This window comes from Aspergillus lucknowensis, assembly GCF_044049455.1.
Source record: "Aspergillus lucknowensis strain CBS 449.75 chromosome Unknown BJX67scaffold_20, whole genome shotgun sequence".
Taxonomy (NCBI): Eukaryota; Fungi; Ascomycota; class Eurotiomycetes; order Eurotiales; family Aspergillaceae; genus Aspergillus; species Aspergillus lucknowensis.
In genome coordinates, this window is record NW_027263564.1 from 113,823 (window position 1) to 140,452 (window position 26,630).

The following is a 26,630-nucleotide window of genomic DNA, read 5'->3' on the forward strand; positions in this document are numbered from 1 at the left end:
AGGTTGCTGGATTAGGAGGTACCATGGATGTCTGGTCCGGATCCCTGGGTCAACATCACCTGCTTCACTGGAGACTTTACTTGCGGTAGTTACCAAGGTAAGAAGCATTTTCATCTCTCAGGGTGATGTCTGAGCGGGAGTAGTAACCGTGGTTTCTGTGGCGTGGAAGGGGACAAATCATAAGCTTGCCGTTGTGGCTTGTGACGGGAATTCATTCTATTTGTATCAGAAGCTTGATGTCTATGCTAGTGCTTGGGGAGTCGAACGGATTACAGACATCTCAGGAGATAGCTGGCATTAGTAGGCTGTACTTATTTTGCATCGATATACCGGCCGTACCATAACCAGCCCTAACTCCCAGCCACATGAGCATGGTTGCGCAAAATCTCGTTCAGCCCCTCGCGCTGCACACACTCATCAAAATGAAAGCTACGCGCCAGAGCCTCGAGTTGCTCCTCATCCATCCCCCTAAATAGCCCAGCAAACTCATCCGAAAAAGACGCCGCAAGAAATGTCTGATGAATCGCCCGAAGTAGATGGCGCTCGGTGTTCCACGACGTCGGATATGTCTCCTTAGCGCTCGGACTCACCTTGTCAATCCACTCTACAAGAGGCTGGAAGACAGCCTCAGCCTCGGGCGAGGGATCTCTGCCCCAGGCATCGAGCATGAGGGCTTTCTTCTTCTCGAGGAATGGGGCGATGATCTTATTCCATGGGCTGTCTGGGCTTGTGTGGATCATGCCCTGTAGGCCGACGTCCTTGTATAGCCAGATGGACCAGTGGATTCTGTATTTGTCGTATATCCGGAGCTGTTCGCCTAGGAGGTTATAGCGCTCTTGGTTGATAGTCTGTGCATCTTTGTTGGTTGCTGGGTTTTCGTAGACGGGGCCGAATTCACCGTTCCAAATCGCAGTGCCATTTTTGTTCATGAATTCGGCCTTGCGAAGGTATTGTCGCTCGAGATGCTCCTTTTGCTCGGGGGTGCCCTTATACCTCGCGCCGGTAGGAAAGCCCATGGTCTGGTTATCGTTAGAGAAGCATGGTATAAAGATATTGGGTAGCAGCATACGGCATAATCGTGCATAGCATACACGCAGTTGGGGAGCACCTCGTCGAAACCTTTCCACTCCATAGCAAAAGTGTTTCCGTCTAGCCAGAGAATATGATCTGGATCGACAGCCCTGATTACCTTCTCAACACGTGCGTAGAAAGCCGGGAGCCTGACATGCTCCGAGTCACACGGCTCATTGAGCGGGTTATATCCTGCAACCCAGGGATTGTTCTTATACCGAGCAGCAATCTGCTCCCAGAGCCAAACGGTCCGATCCTGATGGTCTTTGTAGTCCCAGAAAGCAGCATAATTGGTCCTATTATCCGAGTGCCAGCCTGGGTTCTGACCACCAGGTGTGGTATGCATGTCGAGAATCGTGTAGATTTTCTGCTTCGCGCACTACCGTTCAAGAACCATCAATGCTGCCCACAGGTAGGTAATACGAATGCATTCACTCACCAGGTCAATCACCCGATCGAGGTGCTTGAAACCAGATTCCTTGAGTACGCGAGGATTCATATCTTCCTCAAAATGACGGAAATTGAACGGGATCCGTATACAATTCAGTCCTAGGCCTGCAAAGAACCTGGCGTCGGCTTCTGTGAAGAAATACTCAAGCCACTTGTCGAAGAAGAATTCGTACTTTTCGGGGCCGAGGACTTTGAGCATGGACGCTCGGTGTTGGGACTCGTGGGCTGGATATCCGGTGATGAAGTTCTCCATGCTAAAAAGCATAGAATGTCAGCCTGACCAAGGGATAACTATTTCATGTACTCAAGGCTCCATACTTCATCCAACCGCCGATGGCAGCACCCCGCAGGATAACCTCGTTGCCATTGCCATCCACGACCTTGCTTCCGTTGACTTTGAGAATGCCGGATGCCATTTTGGAACTGATCGGAAGTACCACTTATGTTCTTCTGTTCGCGAGGCCAAGAGGACAGCCGTTTGTCAAGAGGATTGCAGAATTCCAAGCGTAGGACCATGAGGGGAACTTGGAGACGACCTCTTTTGAGGCGCATGAGAAGCCATGACACACCTGCAGACGAATCATTGAACCCCAACGGAGGGCCCTCGGCAAGCGCAGCACGAACCAGCAGAGCAGAAGCGGGGCGGGGAAAGTGAGTCGTGTCAAGATGTGATTCTTCGCGGAGATGCTTTCTCTGGTGACGGTGCTCTCTCTCTCTCCCCACTTCTCTCCAATGATCGCTTTTAGCCTGAATCTCAGCTCGCGGCCCCTCCCCGCCTGCTCGTGGCGATGGACTCTTGGAGAACACTTTGTCTCCAAGAGTGCATATGTGGATTGGTCTCTTCAATTTTGAGTCTACAAGATCTGGGACAAAGCCTTTCATGCCATGTTGAACGAATTCGCGGGAAAAGTCGACCCCAGCGCTGGGGGAACGCAATATCTCCATACTGGGATCAAAGGCCCGCATCAATACGATCTTGAGATCCGACATATTATGTCTGTAAGTAGATTCATTAAGTGCCGTCAGGGTATCTTGTAAATACCGACATCAAACATGGACATGAATGGAAACCCAAACCCAAAAAACGCCATATCCTGGTGTTCAACGCTTCATACCAGCAGTAAGACATCGTAGATTGGAATGGAAACAAGATTCAGCCTTAACCAGCGCCTCCAGGAAGCGGGCTGTCCTGCAAAGGATCGTGGTACCTGAGAACGTATCCTCATGTGTCCCTGTCAATGCGCGTAAGCATTCTTCACCAATCCTGACCACGGTCTCGCATTAAAATTTCAATGGCCTCATCTTCTGGAACAGGATTGTCGTTCAGCTCCTTGACACATTGCGTCAACCCTTCAGCGGCTTCGTCAACTTGTTCCGCCGTCCAACCCGTACAAGCCATCACCATGCGACGGTAGTTCTGGCCAAGAACCACATTTCTGGATTTAAGAGATTCGATCTCGTCTAGGCTTTCTTTATTGAACGCCCGGTAGCATTCAATTCGTTGATGTAGGATCTCAGGAGACGGCAATTTGCGAAGATATGCAGCCTGTGCTTCGGAGAATCCAGACGCCGGGTCAAACGTTTCTGGGAAAAGTGCCTCAAATTCAGCAACTTCGATCCCCGACTCTTTATCAGCGTCACCGATTAAAGTTGTTTTCGATGCGCCGGGGTCTGCTTGGATGCCCTCAAGGACCGCAAGAAGGTCCACTGAAGACTTTTCCAAGTTTTTTAACCGTCGCCCTGTTTCAGTCCTCTCGATTGACCGACGTTTCAGATCATCAAGCTGCTTCTGTTCGATTTGCCGAGCCTTTGCGGACTCTCGTATTTTCGCATGCCAGTGATCGAATTTCTCTTGTTTTGTCGTCAAGTTGGAAGCCAGCTCTTTGTCGAAGGATCCGAAAGTTTCTTGAATAATAGCTGTTACTTGGGCCATTGTTGCTGAACTGCGGTTAGCATATGAAGCAGATATGTGGAGCCAGGGGAACTTACAGTCGAGAATTTCCTTTCTTGTCTTCGCCAATTGATCGGCGAAAGTGTCACTTCTCCCACCGGCTTGATGGGTACTACCGTCAACCATGTCCACGCCAACACCATAGTCTGCCGGACGTAAACCGGTGTGGTTGGGGATATGAGGGTCTGCTCCTACTTCTAGGAGCTGCGGGACGAGTACCGAGCGTGCGCGTCCAGCCAGGTTGAGTGCTGTGTCCCCCTGATCGTCTCGGAGATTGACGATTTCTGAAATAAATCGGCCCAACGTGATTACCTCATTGGGAAGGGGTGTTTCTGGTTGAGTGGCAGAATTGCCGTTGACAGCTTGTTGCAATGGCGTACCACCATGGCGAACGATAAATTCGAGCAACGCTTCGAGATAATGTTTAGCAGAAACATGGCCGCCATGCCCGGTAGCTGCCATCACTGCAATATGATGTAGGATTGTCCGCCCGCTATGATCAACCATATCGATAGTTGGAGCCAGGACTTGTAATAGCCGCGGGAAGCTCCGGTAGTCCAGATTATTCCGTGTGCCAACAGCCTTTTGCAAAGCCGTCTCGCCTGCCCCATTCAATCGATATATGCTGACACCCTTCTTGACCAGGGCATGAACAAGTGACATTCGAGCAAGCATGGCCGCCCAGTGCAAAGCATTATTCCGATACTCGTCCAGCGGAACTTCCAAATCTTCACCCGATAGCTGAATCAACGCTGGATGGGTCGAGAATTCTTTTGTTGTTTTATCCAAAAAGAGGGTCATAATCAGCTTCATTTTCTGGAACCTTTCCGGGGTGGTGGCTGGAGGAAGGGGATCATTGCCGCGGCTGCTTTCGTCAACGGGCATGTTAATGGGCTCCAGATCCTGGTAGAACGAATCGTTTGGCTCGGTAGGGGTAGGCTCGTTCATCGACAGGGACGTGGGTTCATATGGAAGACCGAACGGCTGCGAAGACCGGACTCGCTTGCGAGGGGGTTCTGTTGATTCCTCTTGTTCAAAGCTCATCGTGTCTTGTTGTGCGTAGCGGCCATTTGTTGGAATGTTACTCGCGAATCCGCTATCAGAAGCAGCACTATACATGCTTTGTTGGCTCCCGAAAGGGGGTTGCGCTTCCTGGCTTCCCATGTGTTGTGATGACTTCCGGATAATACTCGATCGCCGGCTATCGCCGCCTCTCGCAGCTGGGGAATCAAATCGAGCTTTGCTCATAGCATTGACCGCGGTAGCAGCCGTGCGAGAGATGTTCTGGAAAAATGTGCCTTGTTGTGGCTGCGACATACTTCGATTTTCCATACCGCTGTACAGTCGCTTCCTCTGCGCTGCCATTGCCTGCTCCTTAGTTGGTGTCTCCAAAGAGTCCTGGCCTGAGACGCCGGTGCCGCTGGGGTTCATATCATACTCCAGAAGGGGTCTCAGTAACTCTTCAACGTGGTATTCGCGGCATAATTCTACTCCTCTTTGGTAGTTTACCCACGTCCCCTGATATTTTCCGTAGCCTCCCTGGACCTTTTCATGTTCGCCCGCCGCAATCTCCTTCTCTAAGGTTTTCGTCCTTCGCGCCTTGACGACACCGGCAACCTTGAGAATCTGCGTAGCATTCAGCCAAGAATCGGAGCGGCGCTTCATTACAGCAACTCCATTGACTTCCATCTCATAAACCGAAACATTGGAGTAAACAGCCTACAAAGCAAGCCACATGGAGCGTTAGTACAGCAGGCGAGAGGAAGTCCAACGACCAAAGGGATAGACAGACCCTGTAGATCTGGGGTTTGAAGTCTTCATGGTAAATCATTGCTCCATAACCGTTCATATCCTCGAATCCATTAAAGCTAGCTCTAGTGCCGTTCGGAAGGCCGTTTGAATAACCAAATGACATGGCTGACTGCTGCGAGCTCTTCGGAGGGGGGGTAGCGCGCGGCGTGGACGAGACGGATTGGGAGGCGTTGAAGGAACCCAGTTGGGATTGCGAAAACGCCATACCATTAGTTGACCCGATGCTACCCTGAGAGTACGACATGGAGAGGCTCGGACGTGGTGGGTGGTGATTACTGGAAGCCATATCGTTGAGACTCAAGCCCAAGCTGCTCTCGAGTCGGGAAGCTGCCTAAGGATTAGCGGACTTGACGATGACGCTTGATTATCACCAATGACATGACCCGGTAAAATGAAGCGAATAGAAACGAGGATATGGAAAAGGTATCACTTCGCAGAGAAAACAAGAGAAAGGTTACGGACCGTGAAGAGGATGTGGGGAAATGCACCTGTTCGAGGATCAACCGACCAGCGCCGGCAGGATCGAGATTAAATTTCCAAGTCGCGCGAGGCGAGGGCGGCGCGTGAGACCCTGGGGTTTGTTCAGAAAGTGACAGAACCATCAAAACAGCGCAGGTCTAAAGATTGCTGGTAAACAAAACCATGAGCTTATGTACAGTTACTCTGTCGTATACTCGGCGTCTGTTTCATGCAGGAATCCACCTGGAAGGGGAGAAGAAACTGAAGAATCGTCATGATGCAGCAGCGCTCGAAGTCGCGTTTTGGGACTAGCGGCATTCAGTTTCGCGTCGGGCCCGAGTTTTCAATGAATTTCCTCTTTCAGCTTACCGCCTTGGACGACTATTCTGCCGTGACTGGCTTGCTGGATGCTCTGTGCATACTGCGTTGACAGACTCCATCAATGGAGAGACTTATAGAAGACAGTCCCTCATGAAGAAACCTCCGGCACCATTCCCTAGAAAGGAATGGCGAAGTCTTCTCCGCAGCCTCCTCCGCGAATCTTCCTACCTCCCCGATCCCATCGCCCGCTCCGCCTGCCACGACCAAGTCCTGCAACGATTTCGCCGATACCATGAAGAACGAAGAACACGAATACGCACAGATCCTATCCGGCTGGTACAGCTTCACAAAAATGCCCGACACCACCTATCGATCCTCCGACGAGCGAATGAAGCATTCTCACGACCTCTCGAGAAGGTGCTAAGGTTCGCATATGGACGCACTGGGAGACGAAGGAGGGAATTGCTTTCAAAAATGCTTGCCGAAGATGCGCCCCAGGACTCTAACAGTCTCGAGACTCTGCTCACGAACCCTTCTCAATTTGAGGACGGATGGAAACCGCCGACTATTATAACCACACTCTTAACGTCGCAGAATAACAACCCAACCGTTGGGCAATTGAGTGGTCTTCCTTCTGTCAAGGACCTCAAACCGCCAATTCCGGAGAAGAATGCATGGGGAAGAAGTGTACCTTTGGTACGGCGCAGGAATATCCGTCGAAGGTGGTATAAAAATGTACTTGATGTTTTGCTTCCTCCCCTACCCGAATCGGAGTTACGGGTGTTGGAAGGCTTGATTTCCGGGCAGATTCCGTGGAAGCCACCAAGGCTCAGATACACGTCACGTACCACCACGTCTGCGACTAATAACGTAGACACTAAAGCGGGCATGATTCGAACGATTCTGACAGCTGGACCACCAAAGGAAGGAACGTTTCGACCATATATAAATGGGCGTCCTCACAAACTCACCCGACGGTTCATGTGCAGGCTCTGGAAACGGATCTCGTCTTTGGTCCCACGCCAGTATTGGAATGCAGCTGGCAATGCTCGTTTTACGTGGGATTCAGCGAAACCCGTACCAACCATTGCCCTCTCCGCCAGAGAGGAAAGCTCTTGGAAGCTCTTTCGCGGCGCTGACGCCAGTCTTGTGGAGACGAAAACTCTAGCAAGCCCTCCAGAGGGAGACCGGTGGCAGGAGCTGGGTTCAGATGCATCCAGATAAGATTTATATATTATATGTATATCCTCTTAGCACAATTCATATCACCCAACTGTACTTGAGCAAAGCCCTTGACTCCCGACGGTAGAGGTGCGATGATGCCGACATCAAGCCTCGACAGGCCCTACTTTGACCTCGCCTCTCCTCCGAAGTTCCTGAATGTGGTGGATCCTCTCATCGTACTTCGCGCGTTGCTTCCGTTTCGCCGCAAAGCGTTTCTTAGAACCGAATCGCAGTTTGATTATAAGATCTGCCGCCTGCCCTCGCGTAAGGTCACCTTGCTGGATATTCCCCTCTCGAATCTTCGCCGCATTTAGGAACCGAATCTGTGAGTCTGACGCGGTGTAATTCCGCCACGGCTGACGGGTGGAAATATAGAGCGCCTTGAAATGAGTGGATGCAAAGGTATCCGCTGCGCGCACGGCAGTTTCCAAGTCATCTACGGAGGCAATCAACCGCGGTCGACTATATTGCTTCGTCCCTTCAGCGGACTTGAATACAACCACATGGTGAACGGAATACTGGGTCGAGCCTTCATCCGGATAGTCTCTGTGCTCGACTGTTAACCACCCAGATCCCTCTGACAGAATGTATTTGTTGTCACCAATTCGGACCCAGGCATTATTGCTAAAGGAACGGATATGCTTTTCGGACTTCATATCATGGATAAGGTCGTAAATGGTGTCGTATTTGGTAAAGGTGAGCTTGATCTCGGATAAGTCGGATTCAACTTCGGAAGAGGGTGGGGGTTCTTTTGCCGCGGGGCTGTCTTGGTTCGCTGCGAAGTTCTTTTCTTTCAGATTTTCCGCGGTGGCATCTTTCAGTACTTCATCAGGATGGAGTCCGAACAGGGTAGGAGTAGAGATGACACCTGTATCCAGAGTGGCTACCATGTCAATGATATGGCAGTCCTTCTTGCCGGGATATAAGCGTAAGCCTCGACCTATCATCTGGATGAGAAGATTGCGAGACCGGGTCGGCCGCGCAAGTAAGACACAATCAACGTTTGGTATGTCAGTTCCTTCTGTAAACAAGCCACAGTTGAGCAGAACCGGATATTCTCGGTCTCTAAATTTGTGCAATTGCCCGTCCCTCTCAACTTTCGGTGTAGTAGCGGTGATATATCGAGCATCAATTCCGTATCGGCGAAATGTATCCGTTAGTTGTTTCGTGTGTTCAATGTCAACACAGAACACAAGCGTAGATTTGCGGTCCACCGCATTAGCCAGCCATGCACGGACAGTTATATCATTGGACTTGGTGGTGTTAACGGCCTTAGAGAGTGACCCAAGAGCAAAGTCTCCGAACTTGTCATTTCTGACCCGCGTCAGATCCGCCTCGGATCGTACAGTGGTGAACATAGCGTTGGCCAGCCAGTTATCATTGATCATATCTGTGTAGTCTTTATGGTACACGATCTGGTCGATAGCGGCGCCCAATTTGAGTCCATCGAATCGTGAGAAAGTCGCAGAGACTCCAACCAAGATAGGGGAATCTGCTGACTTCTCACCCAGCCCGAAATGGGCAAGTGCCGTGCGGTAGGTTGGGGCGACGATATGATGTGCCTCGTCCACCAAAACTAGCTTGAAACGCTGGGGGTCAAACTTTGAAAGTCGATCACCAGAGGTGAGGCTCCGTATGGATGCGATAGTAATGTCACTATACCCCGAAGCCACGCGGTTTCCCATCTCAATCTCCACTGTGTGGTTGGGATATGCCAGACGGCAATGCCGGTATGCTTGCTCGACTAGCTCTCTCCGATGAACGATGATTAAAGTTTTATTGCCAAGCGTATTTCGCGGTGGTATCCTCCCGATTAATTGAGTGAATATAACCTAATGGAGTCGCTGGAGTTTAGTCGAGCCTTGAACATGAGTATGCGCCAACCTTTACTAACCGTCTTTCCAGAACCTGTTGCTAGGGAGATTCCTAAGCGCTTGTGGCCTTCCCCAACATGAGTTATGACAGCTTGAATGCATTCTTCCTGATAATCTCGGAGCTGTATAGCTGGTATTTCGGAAGAGGACGCAGCGGTTCGCACGGCAGAATTCCATTGTCGAGGTTGTCGCAAAACCCGGAGGGGTTGCCTCCACGAATGTATTGCAGGCTTCGTGATAAGCTTGGGCGCAGCCACTAGCCCCAGTTTCCGACATATAAACTCCATACAGAAGCCATCGAGGGTGCAAGAGCCTGGTAAAGGAGAGCGCGCTCGGCTCCAGAGGTCCATCCAGAAGGCTCCTTCGTAAAGCGAAAGCTGCAAACACTGCAACCATTGCAAACACCTCCTTATCGGTGATAACCAACTTTTTCAACCCCAGACCACTTTCTCCCCTCCATGCTCGTGGAGGCTCGCAATTTACGTCGTTTTGGATATTCTCACCGGAATTGGTAGGCCATGGTTGGAGCATCTCACCGCAACCCATGTCCATGGCGCCGCTGCATTTCCAACCACCGATCGCTCGGCCATGAGCAGCTCTAGTCGCTCCGGGTTGGAGAGCGATGACGACGTGACAGATACTTCGATAGCACCGAGAGCGGAGAGGGGATCCCGCTCCAAAGTACTGCGGGATCTGCGCTCTTCACTGTCTAACCAGTCGGTTGAGGCATATGGCAGCTTGTTCAACGAACAGGACGTCCCGAACACTGAGGAAGATAGCTACAACCTAACGCAGGATGGGATCGTGGTATGGACCCCTCAGGAGAAGCAGTTATTTTACCATGCGCTTGACAGGAATGGAAGAGACGGCATCCGAGAAATTGCCGCATCAGTCGAATCCAAATCCGAACTCGAGGTTCAGGAGTATATCCGGCTCCTCCAGAAAGGTGTGCGGCGGCAGCATTTCAACGATACCCGTACCAGACTGGCCACCATGGGCGACATTCCGGCCGCGGCCGAAATCAGTGAGGAATGTTGCAAGTCACTCGACGAATATGCCGAGCTACTTGGCCTGGCAGAACAGGCGGAGGAGGATATCGTCGGGAAATTAAAGCATAAGAATTTATGGATCATTAACCGAAAAGTTGCAAAGCAGCTGGAAATAAGTGCCTCCAGCAACGGAACTCGGAATCTTCTAAATGTTGGTGAAGTTGCACCACATGCGGACACACAATCCGAACCAGTCAACTCAGCCGAGTGTAGTGCTGAGCTCCATGCTGCATCCGATGTCTTCAAAATGACAAATTGGATCGATCTCTCGGAACGCCTCTTCATGAACTTCGGAGGGCCCCGGTTGGAAGATAACTGGGTCAATGTTGCCTTTAAAAGAGAGACCCCATCAATGACAGCTGACGCCTTCACGAGTTTCTACGATATCGCATTGGGAGTGACTAGTCGTTTAGTCCAAGCAACACATTTCTTCGCCGCGTCAAGGGTAAGGAGGAGTAGGGGGACCAGTCGGCCTTCGGCGAGGGCTGTGAGATCATCCGATGTCAAAAAGGCCGCACGGGCGCTCAATATGAGGAGTAGTAGCTCGGATTTTTGGATAGGGCTAGCACGACGCTGTAGCCTTGACGTGGTGGATCCACGCCATACAAGGGCCTGGGGCCGAATCAGCCTCGACCACGACGAGGTGGAGGCTTTACTATCTCGAAAGGCGTTGCCCAAAGAACCCTATGAAATGGACACGCTTAGTCCCGCATCACAGGAACCCTCTGACAGCTCCTCCAGTGAAAGACTGAGTTCGCTAGATGAAGACTCCGGGTCATCTGAAGACGAGCACGCAGAAGCGGTCGACCGACAAAACAGCGCTGTCGAGGAACAGCGATGTTGGGTGGCGCTTGGAAAACGGCCTCCAGACTCTCTAGACACTCAGACATTGGTTGGACTCCCACCCAGACCGACGGCCAAACGCAAAACAATGCAAGAGTTAGTAGGCTGGCGAGACCAAACGCTACCGCGAAGCGAGTGGGAAGAATACGGCTACGAGACTGTAGATTTGGAACGTGAATTCAAACGTCAGCCCAAGAGAGCCCGACGAGAAACCTCAATTCGCGCTCCGTCTTCATCTAAAGCACGAGAGCAAGAACCTCCCGACATCGGAAACCAAATGATTGACCAAGCCGAGTTTCACATCGACGACTCAGAGCCAGAAATCCCATTGGTATCTCCTAAACGAAATTCGAGATCGAGCATCACCAGGAGAAGCTCCCGAAATCAGAAGCCTGTTTCTTACACCCTCTCATCGCTTTTCAATATCGACGCAGAGATGGAGATCGACTCTGAATCAGAGCGGGAGGGACTCCGGAACCTGGACAACCGCCAAGCGCGGATCAAGATTAACTCGCGTGTAGAAGAATTCAACGGTGAAGACGGCGATGGTGACGATGAATGGTACGAGTCTCCATGGTCTTCACCCTGAGCGGCGTGAAGAAAGCGCATCATCAATGAAGGGAGCATTTCGCGAGCCGGAGCTTCATTCGCCCATCACACTTTCAAGCCTGACTTGACTGGACCAATCGTTCCCGTTGGATCGAAATTTTGTGCGGGCTGCTCTCATCCTCCTTTCTCCTATCCATAGTGCTTGGCCGCCTTTTAGCAGTGTAGGGCGTTAGTATTGGGACGCGTTTCGCAGGCTTGGACCTACAACCAGGATTTTGGACATATTCGAATATCTACCTTGGAAAACAAAGTGGATCATCAACTTTATTGTATAGCAGAACAACAGGGTAACTCCAAGAAGAAACACGATGCGCCCTTTTCCTAACATTCGATAACAAACCGAATAGAATCGACAACCCTACCAATGTAATAAGCCACATAAAGTCCTTTCCTTCTTGATCAGCAAAGGGAGGATAATGGGAATAGAGGAGAAAGCCAGATTATATTGGCCTTGCTTTATCCTCTCCCCCTCGCAATTTTCAAATTAATCAGCCTCATGTCAAACTCGCCTCGACCCCTTCACCTCGTCAGAAAATGTTGTACAGAACAAGTGGAATAGGTTATGAGTGGAACAATCCAGGAACTGCATTCCTCACGTCATAAAGACGCGCTATAGATGCCTTCATAGATCCAGAGACTTGAAATCCGAACCCGCTGTCGCGCTCAGCGGCTGGGGGGCTCCTACCGAGTTGGCACCGGGCTGGAAGTTATAACGGTTATTGATCCCTGCTGTTGCAGCATCGGTGATGGGGTCGTTGATCCCATTGGCACCCCCGAGACTGACGGACTGAAACGTATCCTGAACTTCCTTGACTCGTTTCTTGAAGGATAGTCTGTCAAGGAAGAGCTGCTGGCGGGCAAGTTCGAGTTCTCGGCGTTCAGCTTCAATAATCTCTTCCATTTCGTTGAACTGCTGTAGCTTTATTTCGAACTTCTGGAGAGTGACGTTGACGGCCGCAGAGACAAGACGCGTCATCTCGCGCTCTTCGTGAGATGCAAGGGCACCAGCGCGTGCTGCTGCTGCGCCGAGGGCGACGGTGGCTAGCGAGGCCTTTGGTTGTTTTTCGGGGCCGCCGGTGTCCTCAACAACCTCCGTAGATGTCTCCTCGCGAGCAGTGTCCACATCCATGGAGTCTTCGCTCTTTACGGCTGGGCCCTCCTTCTCCTTGCCCTTGTCTTGCGATTTATCCGTGCTAGGTCCCTTCTCTAGTTGTTTCTTCAGCTCTTTTCGGATCTCATCTACAGATCGGCCGGCGGCCGCCGCAGCCACCGAAGGCTCTGCCATCTGGGCCAGGAATGCAACAACTGACAACACAGGGTTCTCCACGTGGCTGATAGGATCGCGACCAGGTCCCGCCCGCACCTCCGGACCGTCCTCGAGATACTGGTCTTCGATCTCAAGTTGAAGGAACTTCATGACACACTCTTCCCTCGTTCTGGTGCCAACATGATTGGCGATCTGTTCCCAGTTGTCATCGAAGTTTTCGAGACCTTCGAGGAGGAGGACGAGTTCTGAGTCAGACCAAGGAGAATCTCGATCGGGGGCTCTTGAATATGAGGTATCTTCCAGCTTAACGAAGTCTGAAGCGTTATGACTCGATGGCATCCTGCCTTGTAAGAAGCAGTTGGGACAGAGATCGTACTTGGAGTCCGGACCGGTTGCGCTGCCCGTTGCTGGCGTTGACTTTGCGTAATGGAAACGGAGGCGCGTGCAGTCAATCCCACATGAGAAACACTGGAACTTTTTCCGTGCTTCTTGTGACGTCGTCTCAGGAGCCTTGGAGGAGTCCGCAGTACCGTTGGCGTTTGATTCTCCATTGGCCTGTTTTTCCCTGTCCTCAGCGGTTGGCGTTACCTCCTTTCCTTTATCATCGAAGATATTCCGCCGAATCTCGAGATTAAGGTCAGCTTTGGTCGCGGGAGTAGCGGAAGCCGCACGCTCGGTCGCCGGTAGTGGCTTTCCAGGCTTAACAAAATGGTTTGGGCCAGGTTGGAAGGGTTGGAGGCCGCGTGGTGTATCAGCGACAACTCTGAAATGGCCAGTAAATGGAGGACCGATATTCGAAGGGCGCGTTTGGGGATCCACCTTTGCAACACATTAGTATTGCGCGCCTATAAAATAGAAAGAAACTCACTTGGTAGTTAATCAGGCCCCACTGCTCCAAGAAAGAATGAACTCGCATAATGGCACACACGTCTCCGGCAAGATTTCGGCGGCATGCTGTGACGGTGAGGTACTCGATCGGGTTCAACCGGTAGGTATTGATCATAAAATCCCTGTAATCCTTGTAGACAGCAGGCGTCTTGCTGCGGTTCCTGCCGTTGAAGAACTCGGCCAGAGCTTTCTTCTCGATTGGGTGGATTGTGTGCATATCGAACCACGTTGAATAGCTAGGGAGGATAATGGCATGCGTTTGGGAAACGAGGTGTGAGCGTGCGGAGGCTTCAAGGGAGGATTTCGCCTGCGCAGACTGTTCCTCGGAGCCACCTTCCGCACCAGACTGCGCGGCGACGTCAGCTAGCTCCTCGCTGCCCTCGCTTTCCTTCTTTGTCTCATTCTCCGTGCCACCCATTTCCTCATCTTCTTCTCCGGCGTTTCTGGGCTTAGGAGACGCGGGGGCATCTAGCGGATTATCAGTCCCCGGTATATTCTCTGCAAGTGTCTCAGAAGATGCTTGATGCGATCGTGACTTTTGAGATCATATTTCCAGCGGGAAGGGGAAATGACCTCACAGGGTGCTTTAGAGAGCGGATAGGGGACAGAAATACGCACCAGAGGCATTGACCACATCGCCGGGAGCATCCTGGCCGGAAGTCACTTGGACGTCGTCCGCAGCAGTGCTCGAGATAACTGAATTCTCATCCATGGTAGGCGATTGATGAATTTCAAGACAACTTCACGTCGCAGCAACGAGGCGAACAAGGGTGCTTCACAGTCCTCACAAGTCAGCCGAGAGGTGCGAAGGGCGCATGCAGATTGTGGGTTAAATATATTGAATATGACGCGACACAGAGCGATTGGGGATGGGATCAGGTGGGAATGGACTCCCAGAAAGGGTTGCTCGTGAAAGTTCTAATTGACCTGATGTTGAGCAACTTCGATCGGTTTGTCGCGACTTCGCGCCAAGGCCGCTAACTAAATTTGTATATTACGTAACACAATTGTGCTAACCGCTTTTGGTCGGCATCTGAGCCCTAATGTTTGAACTGGTACAGTAAACAGCAACACCGGATGCAAATGAACGCCTTTTCATTTTGATAAGCAGAAAATTTCGAGTACTCCTGGCTAAATACCCAACACCCTGCTGGATAGATGTGCTTCCGCAGCCACAACACCAACCACAGCCACGACCGATGGTATGAGCCCTGGAGGTGAGCAATCTGAAGGAAGAAAGAGGATGAAGAATCTGAGCACCGAACTATGGTCTATCTAGGGATATTTATACCTGCGAGAAGGCCTGCGATAGACTTCATGTTCACCATATTAGGAAGGAGCAATTGAGGAAGCGAAGGAAAGAAGTGAAAAATTGGCGGGTGGCGGAGTAATGGTACCGGTCGACAGACAGATGAACTCCAAGGAATCCATTATGAGGTTTTATTTCTGTTTCTGAAGACGCAGTAACGCTTCTGCTCTATCTTTCAAGGCAATCGCAAGTGCCGGGCGAGCACGAATCCTCTCGAGCCAGGCCCATAGATCAGGGTATTCCGTCTTGTAGTCGATTATATCGGTAAACAACGGAACGTTGTCGAACCAAGGAAGAAACGCTGCATCGACATAGCTGAATTTGCCACCCACGAGATACTCGCGGGACTTGAGGACGCCATCCATAACCGACGATACGCGGCGGATCTCGTTGAGGTACCGATCAATGGCGCTCTGAAGTTTCTCTGGGTGGTAGCGCGTGAACCACGCAAATTGGCCAAAGTACGGCCCTTGGCCAGACATCTGGAAATGCAGCCACTGCTTGGCAAAAAAATAATCTTTCGAACCGTGCTCGAAGCTGATCTTGAGCTCCTTGTCGTAAGTTTCGACAAGATATTCCAGAATTGCGCCGGACTCCCAGATAGCAATTCCCGTGTTCGGGTCCTCAATTGCCGGTAGTCGTCCGTTTGGGTTGATTAATGTGAAAGGCTCTTCCTTGATCTGCTTGATGTCAAGCTCCTTCCACTCGTACGGCAATCCAAGCTCCTCGAGAACCAATGCCACTTTCCAGGGATTGGGGGAAGGGCCATGGCCGTACAAAACAATTGCTTGGGGAGACATCGTAGTGCTGGGCGACAGAAGAGAGATCGCAGTAGGAGTGTTGTTATGTATGAAAGTCGAGGCTGATGAATGGGTTTCGAACGAGATGAGCCATATTCGGAACATGCAGTAGGACCAGTGCCGTTTTATACTTCATTCTTGATAGCCTCATGTAGAGCAATTCTGATATCAACTGCGTGGAAAAAGTGCGTCCTCGCCGAGATTCGGCGAGGCTGAGTCGGACTCAGACATGCTCACTCAGCAGAGGTTCGGCGAAAATCGCCGTCAGCTCATTTGTCAAGTTTGATGACTGGCGACTCATAAGATCGATTCACTCACCAGCGGAGAGATTGACGAGGAAGAAGACGGGTGGGAACTGATGGTGAAGAGGGTGAAAACGTTGTCCAGCTTTGGGGTGTGCTTCGCGGGGCTTCAAGAACTTTGTGAGTAACTTATTCGAGGGACCTGATGTAGCAACGCGTGCTGGAATGGAAGTCATGTTCCACCCAGCATAATGGCCTCTCCGCAGGCCAGCGCTCACATAACAGGATGTCAACAGTCCAAGCCGTCCCACAAAATAGTGACGCTGAAATCCCGCTTCAACGAAGCCGTGAAGTTGATCTCGCGGCGTATCGAAGTTGAATACATTATCGAATAATCCATCGGGCGTAGTATTGCTTGTTTCTGCTCCTTGGTCTTCGGGCTCATCAGAGCCTCGAGTGAGTTCGTTGATTTTTGTCAGTTTCTCGCACTTGTACCCAGGTCTGCTCCTGTTCATGTTCACCCATCCCGTTCAATCTGACACCCGCCGCATTCGAAGTTTCCCCGATACAGTAACGAGAGTTCCGCCCCGGCCAGGCCGCTGAGTCGCCCGTGGTTCTCCTCTGCTGTCGAGCTGGTCGCGCTCCCGTCGCGATTATCATTTCATCTTGGAGTTCTTTCACTTATGTGCATGGGGCTTGGGTGTTTTTAGAGCTGCGGCCTTATCGATAAGGCCGCGGAACGCCAAAAAAAAAAAAAGCCTCCAGTGGGGTTGACCCAAAATTGGTGCCCCTCATCCAGCTACTCTTTCGTCCTTTCTGACTGCCAATCTCTCTTTATACTACCAGTGCCTTTGGCAGGCTTCTGAACGAGCTCATAATTTTTCGGGTTTCTAGGTATGATATGCCTCGCCCATGTTGATCGAGCGCAGGAGACTCATTCGAACCTCCCAGCATACAGACATAACGTGCTTCCATTGTTTCAACTATACCCAGTTTCCGAGTCGTTATCGACCCGCCGTTCTCTATAACCTCTGGCTTTGCGCCACTACATTCTTCAGCATGGCTGCTTCCTTAGGTCCGAATCATCCCGCTTCTCTAAACACATTGTTCGACGAGACATCCTTAAAGGACCAATACGACCCAATTCGGCCGGAAGATGGCGAGATAAAACCTCTCCTCGAGCTACCGCTCGCAAGGGAAATATTCGGTTACAACCCAGCAGATGGGAGGTCGCTCGATCGAGTATCCTGTGGGGAGATTTCGTATACCCAGTTTGTGTCGGAGAAAACAAAAGCAGTGATTTCTGCACCTATCGGCGGGTTGAGTTCCGAGCAGCAGAAGTCGCAATTGCTCTACATTGGCCTTGCTGCTCTTTTCGCGTTTCTACAGTCCAATGTGACCGGCCCTCCGCTGGAGTTCAGGCCCACAGACGTTATTGTGCCTTCACTATTACGCTCGAATACCGCTCTCCGTGCGCTTCGCGATAAAATCATTCGGGATCTCTCGATGGATGGGGTGGCGGTGTATAAGCTAACGCCGAACGTGGAACTTTTTGCGGTAGCTAGGGCTATTCTCATGGATGCGGATGTTACGGCTGCGAATGGTCCTTTACTGGCAAGGACTGCGAGGATGCGCGTCAATTTCCTCCACCAGAAGATGCTATCTGAGGTTACGAGTACGCTACAGGATGCCATTTATAACGACCTAGAGGCCATAGGTAAGCGTGTGCTAGTCGACAAAACTCCCGGACAGGAAAAGGGAAAGTTCCTACTTGAACGCGCGACGGTCCATGTTCACCACGGCTTTGACGCTAAGGCGAGAGCAGACCTTGAACAGGCCGCTTCAGAGCGGAATTTTCAGTTTGCCCTTACTGGCAGGTTAGGAAAGCGGACAAAATTCCAGGATAGGGATATCAGCCAGCTTGTTATTTTAGCAACGAGCGCCGAGGACACAGGCAAACCAAATGACTCTGGGGCCCCAGATAAGGTCAATGGCGAGGCAGTTGCGCCGAAGAAATTGGATCTCAACGACGATACATTGCTGGAGGCTATCTCTTTCACCAAACCGGACGGGGAACAGTCGCAAGGAAAGGCAGTGTCGGTACAAGACGAGTCTACCCTGCCGCCAGCGTTGGCATCACTTGACCCAGCGGATCAACCAATGCTTGATCCAGTGGATTCCGCTATCCTTCTAGCATTCGCCGCCGCAATCACCAATACAACACCTGAAAATGGACTCACTCGTGAGGAGACCGCGCCTTACGCTACTCGCGTCCTCGACGGTGGTAGCTCTAACTGGCAAATTTACACCCAGGGTCTGCTCTTGCGGAGCCGGATAGAAGGCTATCGATCCAGGACCGTAGAACGGTCTGTTCTACAGATGCAAGCTCTGGTGGACCAGGTTCTAGCCGATACAGCCACTCAAGACACCCAATTAAGCGAAGCTCCACAAGAACCGTCTACCTTCCTTCCAAGACCCGAGAAGGAAGAGTCTGCATCTGCGTCGGACAGACTAAGATACATTTGGCTGCTAAGCTTCTCTACACGCTGGGACCTCGAATCCGAACTAGCGAACAGATGGGTAAATCTCGGCGGCTTACGGACCGCCCTTGACATCTACGAACGTCTGCAATTATGGGCCGAGGTCGCACTCTGCTATGCTGCTACTGAGAAAGAAGACAAGGCCAAACTCATCATCCGCAAACAGCTTTACCAACCAACAGGGCTAGATCCCGAGGACGAGAATGAGAAGTTCGAAGGTCCCGAACTCCTCCCTCTTCCCGCCGATGCTCCCCGCCTGTTCTGTATTCTAGGTGACCTCGAATCCGATCTTACCCATTACGAAAGGGCGTGGGAAGTTTCCAACAGACGATATGCTCGTGCTCAGCGTTCGCTAGCACGGCACTTCCTGACCCTGAAGCCGCCTGCTTTGGAAAAAGCCGCAGACGCCTACCAAAAGAGTCTCCATATCAACCGTCTTAATCATGGCGCCTGGTTCGCTCTCGGATGCGTCCAACTCGAGCTCAAACGCTGGGACGAAGCAATCGAATCCTTCACACGCACCGTCCAACTCGAAGACACCGATGCCGAAGCATGGAGTAACCTCGCCGCGGCTATGCTCCGAACATCTGAACCATCAGAGTTAGACGAACAACTAGAACAAGAACGACAACAGCCGCAACCGCCCGAACCAGCCGCGGATGAGGAAGACGATGCAGTCGAACAAGCCCCCGAGGACCCCTACAAACGCAAACGCGAAGCAATCGCCGCCCTGCACCGCGCCGCACAGCTGAAAAACACCGACTCCCGAATCTGGGACAATCTCCTCACAGTTTCCGCCTCGATACCACCGCCCTACACCCCGTTCCGCGATGTTATCACCGCCCAACGCAAAGTCATCGAACTCCTCGGTCCAAAGAAGGGCGAAAAGGCCATCGATATCCCTATTCTGGGAATGCTGGTCGATCATTTAGTTACCGCATATGATTACAATGACCTCCTTATCGAAGTCGCCCCCGATTCCAGTTCAGCGGGGTGGAAACCTGAACAGGTCGTCCGCAGCGGTACGATAGCGGGCTCCATCCTCTCCCTAATCGAGACCTCTGTCGTCCCGCTGATCACGCACTCGGCGCCGCTATGGCTCCTCGTCGCCACCGTTGAACGATTCCGCGAGCGTCCGTCCAAGGCCCTCGAGGCCCATGAGAAAGCCTGGCGCGCTACGGTTGCATCTTCCACTCAAGGCGCGTTCCAAATGGGCGATGAAAAGAGATGGATGGAGATTGTGGCTGCGACGGAGAGATTGGTTCGGAATGGCTATGCGAAGTACGGACCTATGGACAAGGAGGGCTTCGAAGCTGCAGAGGGAGAAGGGGAGCCGGAGCTCGTTGCGAAGGATTGGAGATTCAAGGCCAGGAGTGCCGTTAGGGGGATAATGGGAAAGGGAAAGGAGTTCTGGGAGGATACAGAGGGGTGGGAGAGATTAAAGGAGTTGCAGGGCGAGGTTGGTGGGAGGTAAACCTCAGAGGTTCCCAGACTAAGATTTCATGAGCTGTCAATTCGACTGCCTATATTCTCATTTATTCCGTGATTTGATACCGTACCATCTAAGGACATTCATGTATTTATTCGTCTGGTGAAGCACCCATATTAAGATTTTGAATAGACCTCTAACTATCGTCCCTCAAGCTTCCGCTTAATCATCCCACAGAAACTCTCAAACAAGACAGAATCTGTTCCCTTAAGCCACCGCACTATAACCCGCACCGTCTTCTCCTCAATGGGGTCCATCCTCAGCTGCACCTTGAAGCCCAGTTCTGCTTTGCTCCCATCTATATCCGGTTTTACTTCAGTATCAGAGTGTCTTATCTTTCTCCTATACTGGCGAGACCAAACGTTTTCAGGCGCAAAGCCTACCCCCATAGCGAGGTTTTTGCGCCAGGTCCAGTGGATATGGAGTGATGACAGCTCTTTATCAACGATTGTGGCTACATTATCGATGGAGCTGTTGAGAAGTTCGAATGTGTACTCCGAGGGAAAGGGGAGAAGGTGTTTTGGGAAGCCCGATATACCGCGTGCCACGCTCTATTATATAGTCAAAAATAGACACGTAGAGATAGGTAGAAACACCGAAACATACCACAGTTGGCCGAAGATCTCCCCATGACCATGCCATAGCCCATCGCCGAGTCTTGCTGCCCTGGACAAACTCTGCAACCGCATAGTTATGGTTCCCAAGTTCAATGAGTCTCTCCACGAGCACAGAAACGCTACTCAGCTTTCCGAGCATTGATGTGTACCAGTGAACTTTTTCTCGGAGTTGGAGGCTCTCGTCTATGATGCGGTGTACAAAGGACACCTCTCCGCCAGCAGTCACCATTTCGACCTCTGCACCCGTGCAGGCCTGGAACTTTAGTTGGCGAGCGCACATATGAGGTTCGAGGACATACCGAAAAGGGAGGTCGCTCCTTTTCCTGAGCAGATTGGAGCATTTCGTCTCGGGAGGAGTAAAACGGGGGGTTGGACATCGTGAAGTCGAGCCTTCAAATGTTAATCTAACGGCGCACACATATGGGATAGTAGATATACCGTTCCACGCCCAGTATGGTTTCGAGTGGAAGCAATTCGTCGGCGGGATTAGTCTTCACGATCCGAATGCGCGATTCCAACCCATTCTCCTTGATTGTATGTAGGGAGGTCTTGATGTTCTCATCATCAATATCTTCGTCCCATTAGCGTCGCCCGTCAATCTTTGGTGATGTATCTCGCCTCACCCGTCGCAATGAAATTCCAATTTGGTCTCGTGGCAACTCCCAGAAGAGGGTATATGCTGCAGCATCCTGTCCCACTGTTGAGATTAGAGGCTTTCTCCACAGAAACCTTTTCAGGAAGAGTACATGTCTAGGCCGGTGACGATCCTATCAGGATCATAGGCATCTCGGTATTCATCTCCAGTAGTGTCTAAAAGATCTTGCAGCCATAGGATATAATTCAACCTGTTGGCATGAGTAGGAGCAAGATTCAAAACCTCAACAGCTCAATTCACCTGTTAGGCACCTAGTGACGATACCATTAGGCGCCATTCATGCGATTAGGTCAAAGTTTAGACTTACGGGAGGGCACAATCGAGAATCCGGAATGTCGACCTTCAAATTAAAGTCCCGTTGCAAAAGGCTCACGGTCAATTGTCTGGAATATTAACTGTCAGTTGATGAGGCAGCTTGGGTCAATCAATCGAGTCTCGCCATTCTTTACCTCATAGCATGAGGGTCCGTAAAATCCAATTGGTTGTTTTGTTTCAAGCTGTTCTAATTTTAGTCATAAGATCACCCCAAACAGAGGGAGACGATCATACAATTTAGCGAAATCCGGCGAATGGAGCGCGAGAGTAGTGAAATCGACGCCGTCTTTGTAGAGGTCACGACGCGTGCTCATGGTGTCACACGATTTAGAAATGGGCCGTGTTAATGGGCTCAATCTCGACAAAAGGGAGGACTCGTCGGTTTAGGAGATTGTACTCATGACGAGAATCCTTGTTTGGGGGGTTGGTAATGGACGCCTCTCTCGAACCGGAGTCTGATCCGCCACAGCTTTTTCTTGACGTGAGGTGGGGAATTGTGGAGGTTTCCAGGAACCAGTAATTGGAGACTCTCACCAACCGGTTACAAGCATCAACACCAGCCCTACGCACAGATCTCTCCCTTCCAGGGAAAGATGCCAAGATCGACTTTTGGGGGAGTGAAAGATACTTGTCCAGTTAGAGGAGAGTCGATGCGGCAAGGCAAGGGGTGACGTTGATGGGTCGCTCCGGCGAGAGTGTTGAGAGAGAAGACTCACTCAGACTCTACAGACGGTTCGATGATGATGTCATGCCATTCGTCCTCCACGCGTTTCCTCCGTGGTGATCAATTACATTTGTTCCCTCTCGCTCTCATCTTTCCATCCATGCTATCAAAAGCAAGACACACTACACTAGCACAGCGTCGCCCTGTCTGCTGCTAACCATGGCTCATTTCAAGGAGAAGATTGGCCAGTTGGAGGACCATTTGAAAGGTCAATTGCCGAGCCTTTCCAAGTTTGATATGTGCTAACGAATGAGACCACATAGACACCCAGATCGGTGAGAAAGCACACCACCTCAAACACAGAGTCGGCAAGTTCTTCAACATTGTGAACCCGAACCACCGTCACGATGAGGCACATGAAAAAGAGACGGACAAAAAGAGGACAGCCATCTGCGAGTCCAATCGGTTCGGGTCCTTCGCCCCTGTTCGCGACGGAAACAAAGTCAAATGGTACGTCGATGCTCTTGACTACCTTTGGGCTGTTTCCGTAGCTCTCGAGCAAGCGAAGGAAGTGATCTATATCGAAGACTGGTGGCTTTCCCCAGAGCTGTTTCTACGGAGACCTCCTCTGGAAGCGCAGGAGTTCCGATTGGATCAGGTCCTCAAGCGCAAGGCCGAGGCTGGTGTGAAAATCTACGTGATTGTATATAAGGAGGTCAGCTATCTCGATATACTTCTCCCGAAGAAGCTGCTAATTGAGGGCAGGTGAATCAAGCACTAACATGCAATTCGGCCCATACAAAGCATGCTCTGCGGGCTCTCTGCCCCGAGGGAAGTCCTGGCTCCGGCAACATCAGCATTCTTCGTCATCCAGATCATAATATATTCGAAAATGCTGCGGATATGACGCTATACTGGGTAAGCTCGGCGTTCGCAGCCTAAGATCTAGTCAGACTGAGTTGCTCACTGTCCAAGGCCCATCACGAAAAGTTCATTGTCATTGACTATGAACTGGCATTCATAGGAGGCATTGACCTATGCTTCGGAAGGTGGGATACAAACCAGCATCAGCTGTCTGATGTCCATCCGTCAAACCTCAGAATGGAGATCTTTCCCGGGCAAGACTTCAACAACAACCGCATAATGGACTTCCAGAGCGTGGGCGAGTGGCAGGCGAATGAACTTAGTAAAGCAGAGTACGGCCGGATGCCATGGCATGACGTTGCTATGGGTGTGATTGGAGACTGTGTCTATGACATCGCTGAGCACTTTGTCCTCCGGTGGAACTTTATCAAGCGTGACAAGTATAAGCGAGACAAAGGTGTTGATTGGCTTGTACTCGAAGGTCGTACCGGAGAGAACGAGGATCTTGTTGGTGTGCAGCGTCCTAAATATCCTGCCGGGGACTACGTGCAGCATCCCTTTTCGCCTCTAAGCACCAAACACCGTGGCCATCAAGGATCTTGCCCAGCACAGATCGTACGCAGTAGTGCTGATTGGAGCAGCGGAATCCTCGTCGAACACAGCATTCAGAATGCTTACAAGGAGCTCATCACTAAAGCCGAGCATTTCGTCTACATTGAGAACCAGTTCTTCAGTAAGCCTTCCTCTCTCTTTTTGCGTGATAGTCCTACCGGTTAGTGCAACCCTACTGAGATGCCCCAGTTACTGCCACAGGTAACCAACAAACGCCCATCCTCAATACAATTGGCAGCTCGATCGTCGATGCCTGCGTCCGAGCTGGCAAAGAAGGAAGAAAGTTTCGAGTCATCATTGTGATGCCTGCCATCCCCGGGTTCGCGGGAGACCTCCGACAAAAAGAAGCTACAGGCACCCGTGCTATAATGGATTATCAGTATAAGTCAATCAACCGCGGAGAGCATTCCATTTTCGGCCAGATCTCGGCCCAGGGGGTCGATCCTAAAGGTGAGCTGGGACATGGCTTTTCGTTTAGAGAGCAATAGCTAATAACTGTAGATCACGTCTTCGTCTTTAATTTACGGGCTTATGATCGGATCAATAAGACACCCGCGCTCGAGGAGCTGGAGAAGGAAGCAGGGGTAAATTTCCATGATATCCAACGGGGAGTTGCAGAAACTCTTCTGAGCGAGAGTATCCACCCAGCCATTGGCAAGGAAGGTGATAAGCACGAAGTTGGCTATGAGGACACGCAGAAGGAAAAAGATGAGCGGATCGCCAGATTACAGAAATACGAGGAACGGAACAAGGCTCGCGAGTCCTGGCCTACTACAGCAAGCAAGGACTCTCTCGCTCACCTCACAATGCTCAACGGTGGCAGCCTGTCGGACGAAGTCTGGGAGGGCGACCCCGAGGCGGAAAAGGATAACTTCATCCAAGAAGAGCTGTATGTGCACGGTAAGGTCTGCATTGTCGATGATCGGGTAGCAATCTGCGGCAGTGCCAATATCAACGATCGAGTAAGGGACTTTCTTACCGCTTCCTCTAGGAATATGCAAACTAACGCTCCCAGTCCCAACTCGGATACCACGACAGCGAGCTCGCCATTGTTGTTGAAGATCAGGACTTGATCGAGAGCACAATGGATGGAAGGCCCTATAAGGCAGCCCGGTTCGCTGCAACACTCCGACGGCAGTTATGGCGGGAACACCTTGGCCTCCTCCCAGCGCAGGACTATGATGCCTCGAAGCATCCAAACGCACAGCCGCCGACAATGTGCATGAACGAGATCCTTGAAGGGCCCGAGAACGAGTTTGTCAAAGACCCCATGAATGACGAGCTCTGGAGTAGGTGGACTGGGCAAGCTACCGTCAACACCGACATCTACCGGCAGCTTTTCAGGGCCGACCCAGACGACAATGTCCGAACCTTCAAAGAATACGACAAATACCGCACTCAAGATGGCTACAAGCTCGGCCACATTTACGATCCGTTCATACCTGTCAAGGAAGTCCGCGAAAAGCTCAGTAAGATCAAGGGTCATCTCGTCTGGATGCCTCTGGACTTCCTTAAGGACGCCGAAATGGCGGAGTCAGGTCTGCAAGTTAACCAGTATACGGAGGTTAGTTTCCCTCTGACCGACCATATCCCTCATGCTTCCTTGCAATACTAATGATGTGCCATAATCTAGAGCATCTACACGTAACTTAATATCCGAATGTAGAATCGCTCGGATTACTTTTCCGAGCACGATGTTCTATCAATGATCGCGACTTTGTAAACTTTCTTTTCTTTCTTTTTTTGCCTGTTTCTTTGTTTTTTGTACTTTAATCCTGCCTCGCACCATGCATCATAAACAAATTTAGGAACAATGCACACTGACTTTATGACATCTCCAATCCCAACAAAACTCCACCTCCCACAAGTTGGACCCTCCCCCTACGCCACCGCAAGGCATTCAAGCCCAACCCAGCACACAAGGATCAAGGATGAAGGAATCCTACCTGCTCAATGTCTCCCAAATCCCATAACGACATTGGCCGCAGAAAAGAAAAGCATCACGCGTATCACGGCGCTCTGCATCGTACCACCTCCCATTCCTTCCCTTCCCTCCTCCGCTTCGCAGCTACGGCCGAGCAGGTGACCAGGTAGCAATCCAGGGACACGGGCATGTGACGTTCTGCCCACGAAAGGTGGGTTCTGAATCCCATTATTGTCCTCGGTCGGGCATGGTGATGCGCTGTGGGAGGGAGCAATGACCGAATTCTGCCCTCCTTAACTTATCGTGTAACTTTACCGCGGAATGGGAAGGTCAGGTGCCCCAGTCATAACCGAATGCGGCGCTGGTAGAGCAGACCTGGAGCATACCTAGATGACTAACTATCACAGACGGGAGAAGCCGAGCGTCGCGTGGCTTCACTGACCGATGCCGGTCGAATATCGTTTCAAGAGCATTTCTACTATAATTGCTCTCTCAATAAGAGATGGGGGATATCCTATCACTGCGAAACGCAGTGATAGTTAGTAACCTATTACTTTGGACAAAAGAAGAAGAAGGCTTGGTGATCTTAGTGTTGCGTCGCCGCAGTAATGTTGACCTTGTTCTATCGAAGATGAGAGAAGAGCTGTAACCAGTCTATGGATAGGTGTCACAATCCACGCTTCATAATGCGATGCAAGAAGGAGCACAGTTGATCCGCCAATTAATGAAAGGAAAGACAGTGGGCAGACTGAGGAGAGGCAAGGATGCTCAACAAGAAAAA

At 51.1% G+C, this 26,630-nt stretch overlaps 10 protein-coding genes across 10 annotated transcripts; 4 read left to right on the plus strand and 6 right to left on the minus strand.

The window, feature by feature from the left end:
- Positions 1–18: 18 nt before the first annotated feature.
- Positions 19–2,228, minus strand: BJX67DRAFT_353231 (glycoside hydrolase family 5 protein). Its single transcript, XM_071029107.1, has 4 exons — positions 1,840–2,228; positions 1,511–1,775; positions 1,070–1,450; positions 19–1,019 (listed from the first exon to the last, which is right to left on the minus strand). The coding sequence occupies exons 1-4, from the start codon at positions 1,935–1,937 to the stop codon at positions 351–353; spliced, it is 1,413 nt and encodes a 470-aa protein (XP_070886139.1). The 5' UTR covers positions 1,938–2,228; the 3' UTR covers positions 19–350.
- Positions 2,226–5,986, minus strand: BJX67DRAFT_353235 (putative APSES transcription factor (MbpA)). Its single transcript, XM_071029108.1, has 4 exons — positions 5,773–5,986; positions 5,265–5,611; positions 3,511–5,191; positions 2,226–3,459 (listed from the first exon to the last, which is right to left on the minus strand). Exons 2-4 carry the CDS (start codon positions 5,568–5,570, stop codon positions 2,777–2,779), a joined length of 2,670 nt encoding a protein of 889 aa, XP_070886140.1. The 5' UTR covers positions 5,571–5,611; positions 5,773–5,986; the 3' UTR covers positions 2,226–2,776.
- Positions 5,987–5,993: 7 nt separating this feature from the next.
- Positions 5,994–7,512, plus strand: BJX67DRAFT_105546 (uncharacterized protein). Its single transcript, XM_071024245.1, has one exon. The coding sequence runs from the start codon at positions 6,215–6,217 to the stop codon at positions 7,286–7,288; it is 1,074 nt and encodes a 357-aa protein (XP_070886141.1). The 5' UTR covers positions 5,994–6,214; the 3' UTR covers positions 7,289–7,512.
- BJX67DRAFT_372078 (DEAD/DEAH box helicase) lies at positions 7,393–9,449 on the minus strand (the record flags this gene model as incomplete). The annotated part of the gene is made up of 2 exons (XM_071031198.1): positions 7,393–9,120; positions 9,183–9,449. 2 exons carry the CDS (start codon positions 9,447–9,449, stop codon positions 7,393–7,395), a joined length of 1,995 nt encoding a protein of 664 aa, XP_070886142.1.
- Positions 9,450–9,611: 162 nt separating this feature from the next.
- Positions 9,612–11,738, plus strand: BJX67DRAFT_105548 (uncharacterized protein). Its single transcript, XM_071024246.1, has one exon. It carries the CDS (start codon positions 9,751–9,753, stop codon positions 11,641–11,643), a length of 1,893 nt encoding a protein of 630 aa, XP_070886143.1. The 5' UTR covers positions 9,612–9,750; the 3' UTR covers positions 11,644–11,738.
- A 400-nt stretch (positions 11,739–12,138) lies between these two features.
- rscE (putative RSC complex subunit (RSC8)) lies at positions 12,139–14,376 on the minus strand. The gene is made up of 2 exons (XM_071024247.1): positions 13,799–14,376; positions 12,139–13,749 (listed from the first exon to the last, which is right to left on the minus strand). Exons 1-2 carry the CDS (start codon positions 14,234–14,236, stop codon positions 12,286–12,288), a joined length of 1,902 nt encoding a protein of 633 aa, XP_070886144.1. The 5' UTR covers positions 14,237–14,376; the 3' UTR covers positions 12,139–12,285.
- An 882-nt stretch (positions 14,377–15,258) lies between these two features.
- Positions 15,259–15,927, minus strand: BJX67DRAFT_381186 (glutathione S-transferase family protein; the record flags this gene model as incomplete). Its single annotated transcript, XM_071032974.1, has 1 exon — positions 15,259–15,927. The coding sequence occupies one exon, from the start codon at positions 15,925–15,927 to the stop codon at positions 15,259–15,261; it is 669 nt and encodes a 222-aa protein (XP_070886145.1).
- A 986-nt stretch (positions 15,928–16,913) lies between these two features.
- On the plus strand, positions 16,914–20,280 carry BJX67DRAFT_353246 (uncharacterized protein). The gene is made up of 2 exons (XM_071029109.1): positions 16,914–17,063; positions 17,128–20,280. Exon 2 carries the CDS (start codon positions 17,229–17,231, stop codon positions 20,181–20,183), a length of 2,955 nt encoding a protein of 984 aa, XP_070886146.1. The 5' UTR covers positions 16,914–17,063; positions 17,128–17,228; the 3' UTR covers positions 20,184–20,280.
- Positions 20,281–22,162, minus strand: BJX67DRAFT_353250 (DUF890 domain protein). Its single transcript, XM_071029110.1, has 10 exons — positions 22,020–22,162; positions 21,920–21,967; positions 21,778–21,853; positions 21,739–21,744; positions 21,562–21,665; positions 21,439–21,512; positions 21,254–21,386; positions 21,115–21,205; positions 20,805–21,068; positions 20,281–20,749 (listed from the first exon to the last, which is right to left on the minus strand). Exons 1-10 carry the CDS (start codon positions 22,097–22,099, stop codon positions 20,339–20,341), a joined length of 1,287 nt encoding a protein of 428 aa, XP_070886147.1. The 5' UTR covers positions 22,100–22,162; the 3' UTR covers positions 20,281–20,338.
- On the plus strand, positions 22,163–25,759 carry pldA (putative phospholipase PldA). The gene is made up of 8 exons (XM_071029111.1): positions 22,163–22,717; positions 22,773–23,164; positions 23,215–23,367; positions 23,425–24,046; positions 24,115–24,375; positions 24,427–24,887; positions 24,941–25,489; positions 25,559–25,759. Exons 1-8 carry the CDS (start codon positions 22,669–22,671, stop codon positions 25,571–25,573), a joined length of 2,502 nt encoding a protein of 833 aa, XP_070886148.1. The 5' UTR covers positions 22,163–22,668; the 3' UTR covers positions 25,574–25,759.
- Positions 25,760–26,630: the final 871 nt, after the last annotated feature.

Bases quoted from the DNA above. Each gene is read 5' to 3' on its own strand.
- BJX67DRAFT_105548 (XM_071024246.1), top strand. From the start codon at position 9,751: ATGAGCAGCTCTAGTCGCTCCGGGTTGGAGAGCGATGACGACGTGACA.
- BJX67DRAFT_353250 (XM_071029110.1), bottom strand. From the start codon at position 22,099: ATGAGCACGCGTCGTGACCTCTACAAAGACGGCGTCGATTTCACTACT. The intron at 21,513-21,561 runs GTACTCTTCCTG...TAATCTCAACAG, and splicing joins ATCGTCACCGGCCTAGACAT to TGGGACAGGATGCTGCAGCA. The intron at 21,387-21,438 runs GTGAGGCGAGAT...AATGGGACGAAG, and splicing joins TTGGAATTTCATTGCGACGG to ATATTGATGATGAGAACATC.
- rscE (XM_071024247.1), bottom strand. From the start codon at position 14,236: ATGGGTGGCACGGAGAATGAGACAAAGAAGGAAAGCGAGGGCAGCGAG. The intron at 13,750-13,798 runs GTGAGTTTCTTT...TGTGTTGCAAAG, and splicing joins GGGGCCTGATTAACTACCAA to GTGGATCCCCAAACGCGCCC.
- BJX67DRAFT_105546 (XM_071024245.1), top strand. From the start codon at position 6,215: ATGAAGAAACCTCCGGCACCATTCCCTAGAAAGGAATGGCGAAGTCTT.
- BJX67DRAFT_353246 (XM_071029109.1), top strand. From the start codon at position 17,229: ATGGCTGCTTCCTTAGGTCCGAATCATCCCGCTTCTCTAAACACATTG.
- pldA (XM_071029111.1), top strand. From the start codon at position 22,669: ATGGCTCATTTCAAGGAGAAGATTGGCCAGTTGGAGGACCATTTGAAA. The intron at 23,165-23,214 runs GTCAGCTATCTC...AATTGAGGGCAG, and splicing joins ACGTGATTGTATATAAGGAG to GTGAATCAAGCACTAACATG. The intron at 24,888-24,940 runs GTAAGGGACTTT...TAACGCTCCCAG, and splicing joins GTGCCAATATCAACGATCGA to TCCCAACTCGGATACCACGA.
- BJX67DRAFT_353235 (XM_071029108.1), bottom strand. From the start codon at position 5,570: ATGGCTTCCAGTAATCACCACCCACCACGTCCGAGCCTCTCCATGTCG. The intron at 5,192-5,264 runs GTCTGTCTATCC...CTTGCTTTGTAG, and splicing joins TCAAACCCCAGATCTACAGG to GCTGTTTACTCCAATGTTTC. The intron at 3,460-3,510 runs GTAAGTTCCCCT...ACCGCAGTTCAG, and splicing joins AAGAAAGGAAATTCTCGACT to CAACAATGGCCCAAGTAACA.
- BJX67DRAFT_353231 (XM_071029107.1), bottom strand. From the start codon at position 1,937: ATGGCATCCGGCATTCTCAAAGTCAACGGAAGCAAGGTCGTGGATGGC. The intron at 1,776-1,839 runs GTATGGAGCCTT...TATGCTTTTTAG, and splicing joins GCCATCGGCGGTTGGATGAA to CATGGAGAACTTCATCACCG. The intron at 1,451-1,510 runs GTGAGTGAATGC...CTTGAACGGTAG, and splicing joins TCGATCGGGTGATTGACCTG to TGCGCGAAGCAGAAAATCTA.